Genomic DNA, 16,822 nt, shown 5'->3' with positions numbered 1-16,822 from the left:
TTTGTGAAATGTTATATATTACCATGTTTGAATAATTCTATAGAACTGAAATTTTACATCTCTTGTATCCCTATAAAATGTTTAGTTATGTTATCTATTATTACATAAAGTCATATAAAATGCTAATTTTGTAACTCTAGAAACTCTAACCTAGTGAAGTGATTAAAAACTATAACCCCATAAACTCTAGAAACTCTAACCTAGTGAAGTGATTAAAAACTATAACCCCATAGATATTTCTCTTCTTTTTTCTTCTCCTTCTTAGAGAGACCAAGGATCTAGTTTTCAGATTTATCATTTTGAATTTATTTTGAATATGTATATGATAGTATAGTTTTCAGATATTTGATTTTCTAACACAAAAAATATTGGATGAACAAATAGTAAATAATTTTGAACAATTGATACAAAAATTAAACAGCAGTTATTTGATGATTTAATATTAAAGTTGTTCACTTATTAAAATAATTTATTTTAAAACATAATACATGAGCTAATCAATTTTTAATTGTTCTTTTAGTTACACTGAAGTGATATAATACAACTTATAATTTATTTTACGTTTGGCCCTGAGACCACTTTATTTTATGAAATTTCAGTTGTTCAAAAAAAAAATTATTTACTTTACTTATTCCAATAGCTGAGTGTTTTTTATATTTTTACATATATAAAGATCATTTTACTTTAGTTTAAGTTCGCAGGAAAACGTAAACTAAAGAGTCATCAATTTCATAGTTATTTTTTCTCGTTTTATGGAGTTTAAAATTTTGGGAGCGTGAGAGTTGAGAAAATGTAATGCATGTTTTTTAGCAAAAAATGTAATACATGTATGACTTATAATGTTCGCGTACCTGAGTACATTTGTTCGTGTTTCTTTTGAATAACGAAATAAATACAAAGCAATATAAAATAATATTTTCAAATATTAGAATTTATACGAAGCTTATCATTTATTCTATAATTTTAGCAAACTAAGTTTTGGGATTTGATGTTAGAATAAGTGATAGCGTCATTGATATATTTGACAGACCAATTACTCGCATGTACCACTAAATTCAATTTATTTGATATATATAGTATGAAAGTTGTGTGTTACAAAAAAAATTATGAAACTTGCAAAAAAGGAACTTCAGAACGCAAAAATTGTACTCCAACACTAACTCCTCCTCGTCACATGTCATGTAAGAATATATGTAAAGATACGGATACGTGTCCGTATGAAAATCTATTTTATTTGTGAAGTATTTATTAATAAATGTATTGCACAATTTTTAATTATCATCGATAATATTGTGATGAATATTTCGTTTGGTATGTCCAAACGTGTCATACCGAAAAATATCCTAAAGCTCAAAACCGAACAAATAGCTTAAGTAGCCTAACTAGCGGGTTTAGAGTATCACTTGAGAGATTTTGATGTGAAATTCAGGCTTCTGAAACATTTTCAAATTAAATACAAATATATGTGTTAAAAGAGTTTAGCTGAGAAATCATTAATGTGAATGGCCTTAGCCTCACTGCTTCGACTTTTCTTACGCTTCATATTAATGCACACTAACCTAGGTATTTTGGTTTCAAAATTAAGGCAGAGAATAGCGCAAATATTATACTCTTACAAAAAAGTAATCATCAAGTTCTCATAAGTCATAACCCCTTTCGTAGATTCTCATATAGGCTCTCTGATATCTCATAACCCATTATGATCTAGAATGTAGTATACAGATAGTGGAATTGTGTTTTTCTCACATAGTCCATATACTCACACTTAAAAAGGATAGGTGTTAATTTGTTGACGATTAGTCAACATAGACTGGTCTTTACTCGTTAATCAACCACTCAATATATAGATTAAGAATATGACCGATCCTGACCAAACACACATTGTCTTGTGATATACTGGTTGAATAATGTTTTTCAACAAAGTTGAGTTACCGGATCCGATTCTGATAAGCGAAAATAAAACTTTCTTATCTGCTTTAGTCATAGGTCTTGTATGCATTCTCAGTCATGGACTGCAATTCTTGTTTGTCCTAATAAGAAAAACCGTAGATCGTATAAAATGAATTGTATTCAAATATTACAAAATTTCATTAAGTTACATCTAGTCACCAATTTATATAAAAAACCAGCGGTATTAAAGAATTGTTTTGTTCCTTCTTTTCTTCATCCAACGTGGCTCCAGAACTCTCCCAAGAACGTCTTATCCGCATCAAGACTGGGTAAATACGCCGGCTCCATGAATATCTGCCTCACCGAGTCACACTCCGTGTTCGTCTCCGCGCTCCCCATCACCGCCGCAACCACCTGCTTATACGCGAAGAAGAACCTCTTCGCCACCGCTTCCACACCTTGCATCCCTTGAAGCAAATGAATCTTATCGCACTCCTCTCCCTTTCTCGTGTAAAGCCTCATCGCCGCCTGGGATCGAACTCAATGCCCAGCACAAATGGCACCTTCTCCCTCAAGCCCTTGGACATCTTCGTCGTCTCCACCAAACCTAGAAAAGAAAAAAATCGGGAAGAAACAAAAAGAAACCAAAGTATCTCAACACACACTTCTAAATGGTCAAATTTTATATAATTCCAACACACAACTCTAAATGGTCAGGTTTTATATAATATATGTGCGGTTCAACAAATGAGATGTAATACTTAGTAGGAATTAGAGAGAAGTGCAGTTATTAATACCAATTTCATAATATATTAGATAACAGGAAATTCAGAACCTGAAACATATAACCTTGACAACATTGAGATCGTATAAAATCTGCACATCCGGACAGGTAGAAGTTTACAATAGATTCCAAAGAGCTCATAACCATCACTTCCCTTTGAATTCCTCCTTTGCTGTTAGCCGGTCATTGACATGAATGAAGCTTAAAAGACTGGTTACACTAAACACTTAATGGCCAGCTACAAAACTCCATAAAGATGCATACTTGGAGGAATAAAAGATACTTTGCAGTATATATGTAACCAATGAGATGGAACTTCTCACTCACCTTTCTGGTGTGTCGTAAAAGAGTAGGACAACAGACCAGACCCGTCGCTCCGAACTTCACTGGAGAACCTGTGCCACCGAGTACTTGGCCACTAACAAAATTCAATCTTAAAGAAATCAAAACAGGTCTAAGAACAAATAATTCCAAATAATTAAAATAGATTGGAAAGAAGAAAAAGAAGCACAAAACATATGTATCTAGGAGCTGGAGGCGTCTCTGTCTAAGCCTATTATGGAGGTTGTTAACCATCTATGTCGTGACGGAATGCACTCTTGGAGCTCGGAGATAGACATTCCGAATGCAAACTTAGCCTTCTCCACCACCGATCAAAAGAGTGGATTTGGTGGAGTTACATGAGGGAAAGAGGAGACGAAAGCTGAAGCAGTCAGACAGGCTTGACGTAGTTGATGCTTCTGTCCTGAGAGAAAGAGAAGTGCAACTGCTCAGGTTTTGATAAATATGAATCTAAATGCAGATGTGTTCAAAAATAACGATGAACATGATTTATTAGAACAGAATCACCTTAGCATCCTGGAGGAGCATATCTAAAACCATGAGTTCGCCACCGTGTTTGATGTTTCTGGCTAACTTCCCGTCTTCAGATCAGCAAGAATGAGTTAGTCATTTTACTAAGAACAAAGTTTGGATTGTAATAGGATTGTTGAGGATGATGTTTATGGGAAGAAGAGAGACCTTTTTATAGGTGAACTTGCACCGCCTTGAAGGGAGATGAGAAGTTTTGAATAGTAATTGTGGATGAAGTGGTTCCAAGGAGTAAAGAAGGCTGTTAGTGGTGATGAACCACTTAATCCCGTAACGTATCACAAGCAATGAATCGGAGAAGAAACGCCAGGAAGGAGACCGACAAAGAGATCCAACACGAATATTTGACACGGGCAACCACTTAGAACCTCCATTGGAGTTTGACCTAGTCAAGTTCATATAACGACGAACCCTAAAACTCATCGAAGAAGAAGAAGACGAAAGTCTGAAGATGGTAAACTATTAGATTTTGTTTGGTTAGCCCAAATAATGTGTTTCCTAGCCCACAAAATAATTGAACGTTAAAGCCCACCACTAAATCAGTCGTATAGCCCATTTAAAGAGATCCGTAATGAAATAAACGAAATTGACGATAGAAGCCCAGCGAAACCCGATTGCGTAGATTTAAATGAAGTGGTGCGTTTTGGAAAAATGGGACACGTGTCACAACCAGAAGACTCGACTTTCTGACGTGGCATCTGACGTGTCTTCACAGGAGAGTCACAAACATTTTTTTATAATAATAGATATTACTAAGAATATAAATGCATCATTACTCATAACTATAACATTGATTTTCCAAATTTGAAGACCATCTTAATGATGTTGAGATTCAAATTAGTGGTACTAGATTTTTAAGGTTCTTAAAGTTGACATATGATTGATCAAATGGTTGTGAAAATATAAAGTGATATGAATGATAAATATGCTATGTGAGACTAAATCCATTTGTTTAGTTTGTACAAGGTAAGCACTTTCATTCAAATAAATTTCAATTTTGATAAGCTTATCTTATAAGATAGTGATCACACATACAAATTCAGTGTGTTCCTAGAAGCTAAACCCTTAATCAAAAAGGAAATGAAAAAAATTGCCCAAAAATTAATTTGTGTAATTTTTCAAAATAAATTATAATGTTAATCATAATGATACTAACCATATAACATAAAAACAGAGATAACAATTTCATAATGCATTTTGTAACAAAGATGTTTGTTGTTAGCTGATAATTATTATCAGACAACTCATTGAAGAAAAAAATTGAAATTGGTTACACTTCTGTTCCAAGCGGCCAATAGTTGGATCAACTCCGCATTGAACAAACGCGTAACCAATCTCACATTTTGCTTCACTGAATTGTCTTATGATTATAATGGGCTGCTAAAAAGCATTTTTGTTGCAAATTTTCTTGTGAAATTGAAAATCGGCATTGTCCACCATGTTATTTCCTTTGCTTCCAATGTGAAAGTTCATTTACCAGTCTAAACTACACGATGATACAACTGCAGATTATAAAGCTCTGGATTTTGTTTCACTCGTTGAAGCATATCATTCTTGCCTAGAAACATCTCCGGTGAAGGTTTTGAAGATCTACGACTTTGACCAATCTGCTTTAGATATGGACAGCTTTGCTGCGTGGTGAGACACTTCTTGGTGACCATGCCTCATCTTAAAAGAGTTATGGTTTACTGTGATGGAAATCTTGAGACTCGTCTGAATCTATCAAGAAAAATTCGAAGGATTCCAAGAAATGCTTCATCCATGTGTAGGAACTAAGTACTTGAGTGCTACCTAGATAACCTTTAGGTCTCTTTTGCCTTAAATATCTAATTTTATATATGGTTCTGTTTGTCTTTTGTTGATGTGAAAACTCAAAACCATGTTCTGATGTTTGTCTATTGTTGATGTTAAACTCAAAAACTCTATTCTGATGATTGTCTTTCGCTGATGTTAAACTCAAAGGTTGTTTATGTTTGTATTTTGTTGTGTGGAAACTCTATGACTTTTGTTGATGTAAAACTCAAAAAGTTGTTTATGTGTTTAGTTTATGACTTGTTTGTGCTTCTTTTTTATGTGTTGTTGGTTTAAGCATATGTTGATATGGCCTATATTGTTGCTTTTGATTTTAGATTGACTCGAGATCAAACAAACTTTGGCAGGTAGATCAAAGTCATAAGTTTTTGGTGAACGACTTGACTACTAACCAATTGCACATATGTTGAATGAAAAAAAGAGGAATTTGAAGATGAGGCGAGAGATGTTGAGGTTGTTTGCTCTTACTTCTTTGGTCAATTTGCTCAACATTCAGTCGAAAAAGAAATTTTTTTTGCTCAGCATCTCCATAGCTATCTTTTTATGTTTTTTGTTTATGTTTTTTACCGTATCTATGTGTATATATGGTGATATTATAAATGAGACAATTCATATGGAACCACTATATTGTTATGTTGAAAGCTGTGGTGTAGCCAATTGGTAAATGTATTTTTATAAAATTTCATAAAAATACATCAATTGACAACAACCGTAAGCACAGATCTCAACATTATTACGTAAATGTATTATTACGTAAGATCAAAAACCTGTAAATGTATAACCACCATGAGCTCACAACAAATATACAGTTAACATAAAAGCAAGCAACAACAATGTAAGTTATAAAGTTTATGTCTTTTCCTGGTAAAAAAAAGTTGTAGTCTTTTCAAGTACTAAGAAAATTTGACACATGAATCTGAGTTTTTAGAGCCAAAACAATGTTTCCCAAATTCGAACAAATTTGCATCTAACATTTTTTTAAAATTTTTTAATGTCTGTTTTGTTTGTATATAGCTTTGTAGTTATTAGAATATATTTTTTGTGAAATGTTATATATTACCATGTTTGAATAATTCTATAGAACTGAAATTTTACATCTCTTGTATCCCTATAAAATGTTTAGTTATGTTATATATTATTACATAAAGTCATATAAAATGCTAATTTTGTAACTCTAGAAACTCTAACCTAGTGAAGTGATTAAAAACTATAACCCCATAAACTCTAGAAACTCTAACCTAGTGAAGTGATTAAAAACTATAACCCCATAGATATTTCTCTTCTTTTTTCTTCTCCTTCTTAGAGAGACCAAGGATCTAGTTTTCAGATTTATCATTTTGAATTTATTTTGAATATGTATATGATAGTATAGTTTTCAGATATTTAATTTTCTAACACAAAAAATATTGGATGAACAAATAGTAAATAATTTTGAACAATTGATACAAAAATTAAACAGCAGTTATTTGATGATTTAATATTAAAGTTGTTCACTTATTAAAATAATTTATTTTAAAACATAATACATGAGCTAATCAATTTTTAATTGTTCTTTTAGTTACACTGAAGTGATATAATACAACTTATAATTTATTTTACGTTTGGCCCTGAGACCACTTTATTTTATGAAATTTCAGTTGTTCAAAAAAAAAATTATTTACTTTACTTATTCCAATAGCTGAGTGTTTTTTATATTTTTACATATATAAAGATCATTTTACTTTAGTTTAAGTTCGCAGGAAAACGTAAACTAAAGAGTCATCAATTTCATAGTTATTTTTTCTCGTTTTATGGAGTTTAAAATTTTGGGAGCGTGAGAGTTGAGAAAATGTAATGCATGTTTTTTAGCAAAAAATGTAATACATGTATGACTTATAATGTTCGCGTACCTGAGTACATTTGTTCGTGTTTCTTTTGAATAACGAAATAAATACAAAGCAATATAAAATAATATTTTCAAATATTAGAATTTATACGAAGCTTATCATTTATTCTATAATTTTAGCAAACTAAGTTTTGGGATTTGATGTTAGAATAAGTGATAGCGTCATTGATATATTTGACAGACCAATTACTCGCATGTACCACTAAATTCAATTTATTTGATATATATAGTATGAAAGTTGTGTGTTACAAAAAAATTATGAAACTTGCAAAAAAGGAACTTCAGAACGCAAAAATTGTACTCCAACACTAACTCCTCCTCGTCACATGTCATGTAAGAATATATGTAAAGATACGGATACGTGTCCGTATGAAAATCTATTTTATTTGTGAAGTATTTATTAATAAATGTATTGCACAATTTTTAATTATCATCGATAATATTGTGATGAATATTTCGTTTGGTATGTCCAAACGTGTCATACCGAAAAATATCCTAAAGCTCAAAACCGAACAAATAGCTTAAGTAGCCTAACTAGCGGGTTTAGAGTATCACTTGAGAGATTTTGATGTGAAATTCAGGCTTCTGAAACATTTTCAAATTAAATACAAATATATGTGTTAAAAGAGTTTAGCTGAGAAATCATTAATGTGAATGGCCTTAGCCTCACTGCTTCGACTTTTCTTACGCTTCATATTAATGCACACTAACCTAGGTATTTTGGTTTCAAAATTAAGGCAGAGAATAGCGCAAATATTATACTCTTACAAAAAAGTAATCATCAAGTTCTCATAAGTCATAACCCCTTTCGTAGATTCTCATATAGGCTCTCTGATATCTCATAACCCATTATGATCTAGAATGTAGTATACAGATAGTGGAATTGTGTTTTTCTCACATAGTCCATATACTCACACTTAAAAAGGATAGGTGTTAATTTGTTGACGATTAGTCAACATAGACTGGTCTTTACTCGTTAATCAACCACTCAATATATAGATTAAGAATATGACCGATCCTGACCAAACACACATTGTCTTGTGATATACTGGTTGAATAATGTTTTTCAACAAAGTTGAGTTACCGGATCCGATTCTGATAAGCGAAAATAAAACTTTCTTATCTGCTTTAGTCATAGGTCTTGTATGCATTCTCAGTCATGGACTGCAATTCTTGTTTGTCCTAATAAGAAAAACCGTAGATCGTATAAAATGAATTGTATTCAAATATTACAAAATTTCATTAAGTTACATCTAGTCACCAATTTATATAAAAAACCAGCGGTATTAAAGAATTGTTTTGTTCCTTCTTTTCTTCATCCAACGTGGCTCCAGAACTCTCCCAAGAACGTCTTATCCGCATCAAGACTGGGTAAATACGCCGGCTCCATGAATATCTGCCTCACCGAGTCACACTCCGTGTTCGTCTCCGCGCTCCCCATCACCGCCGCAACCACCTGCTTATACGCGAAGAAGAACCTCTTCGCCACCGCTTCCACACCTTGCATCCCTTGAAGCAAATGAATCTTATCGCACTCCTCTCCCTTTCTCGTGTAAAGCCTCATCGCCGCCTGGGATCGAACTCAATGCCCAGCACAAATGGCACCTTCTCCCTCAAGCCCTTGGACATCTTCGTCGTCTCCACCAAACCTAGAAAAGAAAAAAATCGGGAAGAAACAAAAAGAAACCAAAGTATCTCAACACACACTTCTAAATGGTCAAATTTTATATAATTCCAACACACAACTCTAAATGGTCAGGTTTTATATAATATATGTGCGGTTCAACAAATGAGATGTAATACTTAGTAGGAATTAGAGAGAAGTGCAGTTATTAATACCAATTTCATAATATATTAGATAACAGGAAATTCAGAACCTGAAACATATAACCTTGACAACATTGAGATCGTATAAAATCTGCACATCCGGACAGGTAGAAGTTTACAATAGATTCCAAAGAGCTCATAACCATCACTTCCCTTTGAATTCCTCCTTTGCTGTTAGCCGGTCATTGACATGAATGAAGCTTAAAAGACTGGTTACACTAAACACTTAATGGCCAGCTACAAAACTCCATAAAGATGCATACTTGGAGGAATAAAAGATACTTTGCAGTATATATGTAACCAATGAGATGGAACTTCTCACTCACCTTTCTGGTGTGTCGTAAAAGAGTAGGACAACAGACCAGACCCGTCGCTCCGAACTTCACTGGAGAACCTGTGCCACCGAGTACTTGGCCACTAACAAAATTCAATCTTAAAGAAATCAAAACAGGTCTAAGAACAAATAATTCCAAATAATTAAAATAGATTGGAAAGAAGAAAAAGAAGCACAAAACATATGTATCTAGGAGCTGGAGGCGTCTCTGTCTAAGCCTATTATGGAGGTTGTTAACCATCTATGTCGTGACGGAATGCACTCTTGGAGCTCGGAGATAGACATTCCGAATGCAAACTTAGCCTTCTCCACCACCGATCAAAAGAGTGGATTTGGTGGAGTTACATGAGGGAAAGAGGAGACGAAAGCTGAAGCAGTCAGACAGGCTTGACGTAGTTGATGCTTCTGTCCTGAGAGAAAGAGAAGTGCAACTGCTCAGGTTTTGATAAATATGAATCTAAATGCAGATGTGTTCAAAAATAACGATGAACATGATTTATTAGAACAGAATCACCTTAGCATCCTGGAGGAGCATATCTAAAACCATGAGTTCGCCACCGTGTTTGATGTTTCTGGCTAACTTCCCGTCTTCAGATTAGCAAGAATGAGTTAGTCATTTTACTAAGAACAAAGTTTGGATTGTAATAGGATTGTTGAGGATGATGTTTATGGGAAGAAGAGAGACTTTTTTATAGGTGAACTTGCACCGCCTTGAAGGGAGATGAGAAGTTTTGAATAGTAATTGTGGATGAAGTGGTTCCAAGGAGTAAAGAAGGCTGTTAGTGGTGATGAACCACTTAATCCCGTAACGTATCACAAGCAATGAATCGGAGAAGAAACGCCAGGAAGGAGACCAACAAAGAGATCCAACACGAATATTTGACACGGGCAACCACTTAGAACCTCCATTGGAGTTTGACCTAGTCAAGTTCATATAACGACGAACCCTAAAACTCATCGAAGAAGAAGAAGACGAAAGTCTGAAGATGGTAAACTATTAGATTTTGTTTGGTTAGCCCAAATAATGTGTTTCCTAGCCCACAAAATAATTGAACGTTAAAGCCCACCACTAAATCAGCCGTATAGCCCATTTAAAGAGATCCGTAATGAAAGAAACGAAATTGACGATAGAAGCCCAGCGAAACCCGATTGCGTAGTGATTTAAATGAAGTGGTGCGTTTTGGAAAAATGGGACACGTGTCACAACCAGAAGACTCGACTTTCTGACGTGGCATCTGACGTGTCCTCACAGGAGAGTCACAAACATTTTTTTATAATAATAGATATTACTAAGAATATAAATGCATCATTACTCATAACTATAACATTGATTTTCCAAATTTGAAGACCATCTTAATGATGTTGAGATTCAAATTAGTGGTACTAGATTTTTAAGGTTCTTAAAGTTGACATATGATTGATCAAATGGTTGTGAAAATATAAAGTGATATGAATGATAAATATGCTATGTGAGACTAAATCCATTTGTTTAGTTTGTACAAGGTAAGCACTTTCATTCAAATAAATTTCAATTTTGATAAGCTTATCTTATAAGATAGTGATCACACATACAAATTCAGTGTGTTCCTAGAAGCTAAACCCTTAATCAAAAAGGAAATGAAAAAAATTGCCCAAAAATTAATTTGTGTAATTTTTCAAAATAAATTATAATGTTAATCATAATGATACTAACCATATAACATAAAAACAGAGATAACAATTTCATAATGCATTTTGTAACAAAGATGTTTGTTGTTAGCTGATAATTATTATCAGACAACTCATTGAAGAAAAAAATTGAAATTGGTTACACTTCTGTTCCAAGCGGCCAATAGTTGGATCAACTTCGCATTGAACAAACGCGTAACCAATCTCACATTTTGCTTCACTGAATTGTCTTATGATTATAATGGGCTGCCAAAAAGCATCTTTGTTGCAAATTTTCTTGTGAAATTGAAAATCGGCATTGTCCACCATGTTATTTCCTTTGCTTCCAATGTGAAAGTTCATTTACCAGTCTAAACTACACGATGATACAACTGCAGATTATAAAGCTCTGGGTTTTGTTTCACTCGTTGAAGCATATCATTCTTGCCTAGAAACATCTCCGGTGAAGGTTTTGAAGATCTACGACTTTGACCAATCTGCTTTAGATATGGACAGCTTTGCTGCGTGGTGAGACACTTCTTGGTGACCATGCCTCATCTTAAAAGAGTTATGGTTTACTGTGATGGAAATCTTGAGACTCGTCTGAATCTATCAAGAAAAATTCGAAGGATTCCAAGAAATGCTTCATCCATGTGTAGGAACTAAGTACTTGAGTGCTACCTAGATAACCTTTAGGTCTCTTTTGCCTTAAATATCTAATTTTATATATGGTTTTGTTTGTCTTTTGTTGATGTGAAAACTCAAAACCATGTTCTGATGTTTGTCTATTGTTGATGTTAAACTCAAAAACTCTATTCTGATGATTGTCTTTCGCTGATGTTAAACTCAAAGGTTGTTTATGTTTGTATTTTGTTGTGTGGAAACTCTATGACTTTTGTTGATGTAAAACTCAAAAAGTTGTTTATGTGTTTAGTTTATGACTTGTTTGTGCTTCTTTTTTATGTGTTGTTGGTTTAAGCATATGTTGATATGGCCTATATTGTTGCTTTTGATTTTAGATTGACTCGAGATCAAACAAAATTTGGCAGGTAGATCAAAGTCATAAGTTTTTGGTGAACGACTTGACTACTAACCAATTGCACATATGTTGAATGAAAAAAAGAGGAATTTGAAGATGAGGCGAGAGATGTTGAGGTTGTTTGCTCTTACTTCTTTGGTCAATTTGCTCAACATTCAGTCGAAAAAGAAATTTTTTTTGCTCAGCATCTCCATAGCTATCTTTTTATGTTTTTTGTCTATGTTTTTTACCGTATCTATGTGTATATGGGGTGATATTATAAATGAGACCAATTCATATGGAATCACTATATTGTTATGTTGAAAGCTGTGGTGTAGCCAATTGGTAAATGTTTGTTTTGTATCAAATTCTTATGTTGTGGTCAAGAAAAATACATATACTAATTATTTAGAGAAATGACCTCAAAATGAACTTGAACCAAAATTTTCATTCCAATTTAGAAAATGTTAGTGGGAAATGAATTCATGTAGAGTTGGTTGATTTCAAGAATGAAAAGATTTCTTAAATTTATAAAGAATTATAATGAGTTTTTCATATTTTAAAAAATCTATGAAACTATTATAGTACAATGATTTTAAAAATCTTCGGGAGGATATATGCAATACTTTAAAAGTTTTGTTTCGTAAGCTAAAATGTTAAGAATTCAAATCTCAGTAACATTAGATTTTGATAGAATTGTAGAATCATTAATACTCAAACTTTTTAAATGGTTACACAAATTCTTGCAATCATTTTAAAATTGGAGGCGGGAGTGTTAGCTGGAGCTATACTTAAAATGATTGTAAGAATTTTAAATTCTATAGTTATTGTTTGAGTTTTAATGATTCTACGATTCTATCAAAATCTAAAATTAAACAATAACTATAAAATTTAAAATTCTTACAATCATTAAACAATAACTATAGAACTTAAAATTCTTATTATCATTTTAAGTATCTCCAGCTATAACCCCGCCTCCAGAGGTCCAAAATCACTAAGTGTCAAATGGTATTAGTGTGATAACTCTTGAATGCAGAATAACGCAGCCACACTTCAAAATAAAGATCTTATCTTTTTTTTTTTGCTCAGTAACTCAACTCCGACTCTTCCAATGGCGACCATAGCTAGTATGCTGGCTTCAACCCGAAACCCATTCCCCTGCTGCCGCCAACCACTGTATCCAGGAAGCCGCTACCTAGAGCCCTGCGGAAGACGAACTCCTACCGTTCCTAGATTCATTCGAGCTTGCCAACCTTCAGAAAAGGTTCTCCATCGCTGCCCTCATTGAAATGATCTAAACTTTGTTGAAAAGAACTTGTTTTTAACTCGTTGGAGACCAAATTGTTTTGTTCCATAGGTAGGTGGTGATGGAGGAGGGGTCTCAGCTTCTGCTAAAAGTTACCATTTTGGGAATGAGTTGCTGAGTTTTGCTTCAGATAATTTCTTGCCTCTAGGTAAAATTACATTCTTCTTAAGCATTCTTTGTTTTTTTTTTTGCCTTACTTCTTGATGTGCAATGTGGGTTAATTGTTTACAGCTCTTGTTACTGGTGTGGGAATGGGTTTTGCAAACCCATCTCTTGGCTGTCTTGCAGACAAATACTCTCTTTCAAAGTTCAGCACATGTGGGATCTTTATTATCTCAGGTGATTCTATCATTCTATATGTACCATTTCTCTGTCTTCATGTTGATATAGCTGATAAGTCCACAGTGTACTCATTCTCTGTGTTGTGGAGCAGGGTTGACTTTACGTACTGAAGCGATTGGTGCTGCTGTGAAAGGATGGCCTCTTGGTATCTTCGGTCTAGTATGTTCTTGATTCCTGTTTAGCTTTCATACCTTCTCTGAATGGTTCATCTTTTCTCTAGTTTAGATCTCCTCTGCTAATAAGACAATGTAATGAGTAGAAACCCCTTATTGTCCCCAATGTACTTTTCTTCAGTCATGTTTTATGACTTGCAGAATGTTTGATCTTTTGGTAGTGATTTTTCTTAGCTTATGTTAGTTATATACTACATAATTAAGATTTTTCTCTCCTTTTCAGGCCTCTATTTTGTTGCTCACTCCATCCTTCTCAAGGCTAGTTATGCTATTCCAACTCCAACCTCAGGAGCTTGTTACAGGTTACTCTGTCTCTCTCTCTCTTCAACTAGAATAAAGATCATGCTCTTTCCTGATTGATACTGCTTTATAACTGACTTGCATTGGTTTACCGTAAGGAAATCTACAGTTTGAGTAAATTTGTTTCTGGTTTGATAGATAGCCACCAGTTTTACATGTACAACTAGTTTTAGTTTCTGAGACAGATTGATGATACTGGTTGACCAAAGAGCCAATTTCATTTCCTTTGTGATTTTGTATCCAACAGCATCCACATTGATGTCTTGTTTAGATCTTATTCAATTTCTATTTAAGAGTGACGGGCAGGAAAAGCTTACAAGTTGCATAATATTAAATGCAACTTGATTAGTTAGTGCCCTATAGTTTTTTCTCTTGATACTTTATTCTTCAGTTAATCACTTAATTGACGCTCAAAACAGATTTGAGGACTCTAAAACTTAACTATGTCATCATACATATTTACAGGGCTAGGTATATTTTGCTGTATGCCAACCACCTTATCAAGTGGTGTTGCCCTCACTCACGTACTCAGTTTGATATATTTTTCCAAAATCAATATTTTGTGCATAATTGTTTTTTTCTGCGTTCTCCATTAACTTACCACAATTCCAATTCAGCTTGCTGGGGGAAACTCTGCTCTTGCTCTGGCGGTCACTGTGGCATCCAACTTGTTAGGCATTTTAACTGTAAGTACATAATTATCTGTTACCCCTTTGAAACTAGGAATTGATCATTCTGAATCAATTATAGTTCTAGTCAGTTTGCTTCCTGGTCTATTCAGGGATTGCTAGGCAATTGTTTCAAAATAGCATAAGGTCTTGCATTATGATTTCAGTCACTGATGCTAACATGGTTGGCTTGACACATTTTATCAGATTCCGTTTTGGGTATCAAGATACATAGCCGGAGGAGTAGGGGTCTCGTTTCCCACTGACCAACTATTCAGAAGTCTTATAGTTACTCTGTTAATCCCTTTGATCATTGGCAAGGTGAGACCATCTTTCTGTGTGACCTACCTTTTGTTACTGCAATGATGATTTCATTTCAGTTTTTATTATATGGGACACTAATTGTGAAAGCTTTAGTATTCATTGGCGGTTGTTGCCAAAACCCTATTTTATCACTTAAGAGTGGGGCTTTGACATATTTGTGTGTGTTATCTGTTATAGGTTATTCGGGAAACATTCAAAGGTGAGCCTCATTTGTTATCTCTCCCCTTTCTGGTGAAACTAATTTGAATATATGAACTCTATGGTTAATCATCTAGAACTAGAATATTTTCAAATGTGATACACAAGTGATGATAATTGACTAACTCTATTGAAAACAGTTTTGGAGGAGAGCCACTTTAGTGTGACAATGAGTCTCTTATTGAAATGTGTGATACAGGTTTCGCAAACTTTGTTGACAACAACCGTAAACTGTTTTCGAGAATGAACGCAATCTGCCTCAGTTTGGTAAGACTTCTAAATCATTTCTAGCAGGAATCTTAATGTTGACACTTTATCCGTAGGAAGTTAGAACTATTCCATGAAATTAATGTGCCTAATGCCATTTCAAAGCTTGAATCAAATAGTAGATATCATATGGTTATCAAATGGTCTGACTTTGTTATTGCATTTACCTTCTTTTTTTTTTTTTTTGGAAGGAACTTGATAGTATGTTTATCTCATGATTACCAATCTAGGTGCCATGGATCCAAGTTAGCAGGTCAAGATCACTGCTATTATCCGTTGAGCCTAAGGTTTTTCTTGCCGCCATTTGCATTGGAATGTATGCATTAATTCTTCTTTAACATGAATCATTTTATTAATAACATGTAAAAGATGAGTGTTCTCTAGTTGTGTGGTTGTTAAGAACATATATGAGTGGTTTGCTAGAAATTGGGAAACACACGTATTGACAGAAGAACCTTTATGTCTTGTACAGATTGCTTCATCTCTCTTTACTAGCATTCAATGCTCTTTCAATCCGGATCCTCTCAGGTCTTTCAGGTGATTATAATAGTAAGAACTCCAAAGGAAATGGCACAGCAGTTTTGCTAGTTGCAAGCCAGGTACCAACAAAATTTCACCGATCTGATCTCTTAATTTGAAAGTCATGGCTCGGTTTTTTTTTTTTTTGTTTCCGTGCCTATAGAAAACATTACCAGTAATGGTGGCGGTGGTGGAGCAGTTGCGTGGCGCATTTGGTGAACCAGGGCTTTTGGTTCTTCCTTGCGTAGCTGCACACTTAAACCAGGTTCAAAGTTGCATTGTCCCCCTTCCATTATGATAACTTCTGTGTGCATAATCTTATTGTTTAGCATACTTTTGTGTAGATCATGATTGATTCAATTCTTGTCAACGTATGGCTCCGGAAGAGTAATGCATCTTCCACTGATGTAAAGACAGGTTAAGAAAGGGTGGAGATAGAAACAATGAAACCAATGTTGTGTTGAAGATCATGGAAGAGTTTTGTTTCAGACTGAGTCCTATTGTTTGCAGATTCATTTGTATAATTTTTCTGAAACGTTGTAAAAAATACTGTATTCACTAATCAAAACCGTTGGTGATTAAAATGTTAATTGTACAAAGCAATCCATAATTTCATAGATAAATCTAACAAGCAGTAAAGAACAAAAGTAAATATTAA

General features: G+C 34.0%; 1 protein-coding gene across 1 annotated transcript; it reads left to right on the top strand.

The window, feature by feature from the left end:
• The first annotated feature begins 13,069 nt into the window (after positions 1–13,069).
• LOC106432312 (probable sodium/metabolite cotransporter BASS4, chloroplastic) lies at positions 13,070–16,767 on the top strand. The gene is made up of 14 exons (XM_048764688.1): positions 13,070–13,331; positions 13,425–13,521; positions 13,605–13,712; positions 13,807–13,874; positions 14,112–14,190; positions 14,654–14,712; positions 14,806–14,874; positions 15,064–15,177; positions 15,358–15,379; positions 15,578–15,645; positions 15,876–15,961; positions 16,118–16,244; positions 16,328–16,429; positions 16,509–16,767. Exons 1-14 carry the CDS (start codon positions 13,098–13,100, stop codon positions 16,584–16,586), a joined length of 1,311 nt encoding a protein of 436 aa, XP_048620645.1. The 5' UTR covers positions 13,070–13,097; the 3' UTR covers positions 16,587–16,767.
• The last annotated feature ends 55 nt before the right edge of the window (positions 16,768–16,822 follow it).

Source organism: Brassica napus, chromosome C8 (assembly GCF_020379485.1).
Source record: "Brassica napus cultivar Da-Ae chromosome C8, Da-Ae, whole genome shotgun sequence".
NCBI lineage: Eukaryota > Viridiplantae > Streptophyta > Magnoliopsida > Brassicales > Brassicaceae > Brassica > Brassica napus.
This window is presented reverse-complemented; position numbering and strand designations above follow the sequence as displayed.

Bases quoted from the DNA above. Each gene is read 5' to 3' on its own strand.
- LOC106432312 (XM_048764688.1), top strand. From the start codon at position 13,098: ATGCAGAATAACGCAGCCACACTTCAAAATAAAGATCTTATCTTTTTT. The intron at 13,713-13,806 runs GTGATTCTATCA...GTTGTGGAGCAG, and splicing joins TGGGATCTTTATTATCTCAG to GGTTGACTTTACGTACTGAA. The intron at 15,178-15,357 runs GTGAGACCATCT...TATCTGTTATAG, and splicing joins TCCCTTTGATCATTGGCAAG to GTTATTCGGGAAACATTCAA.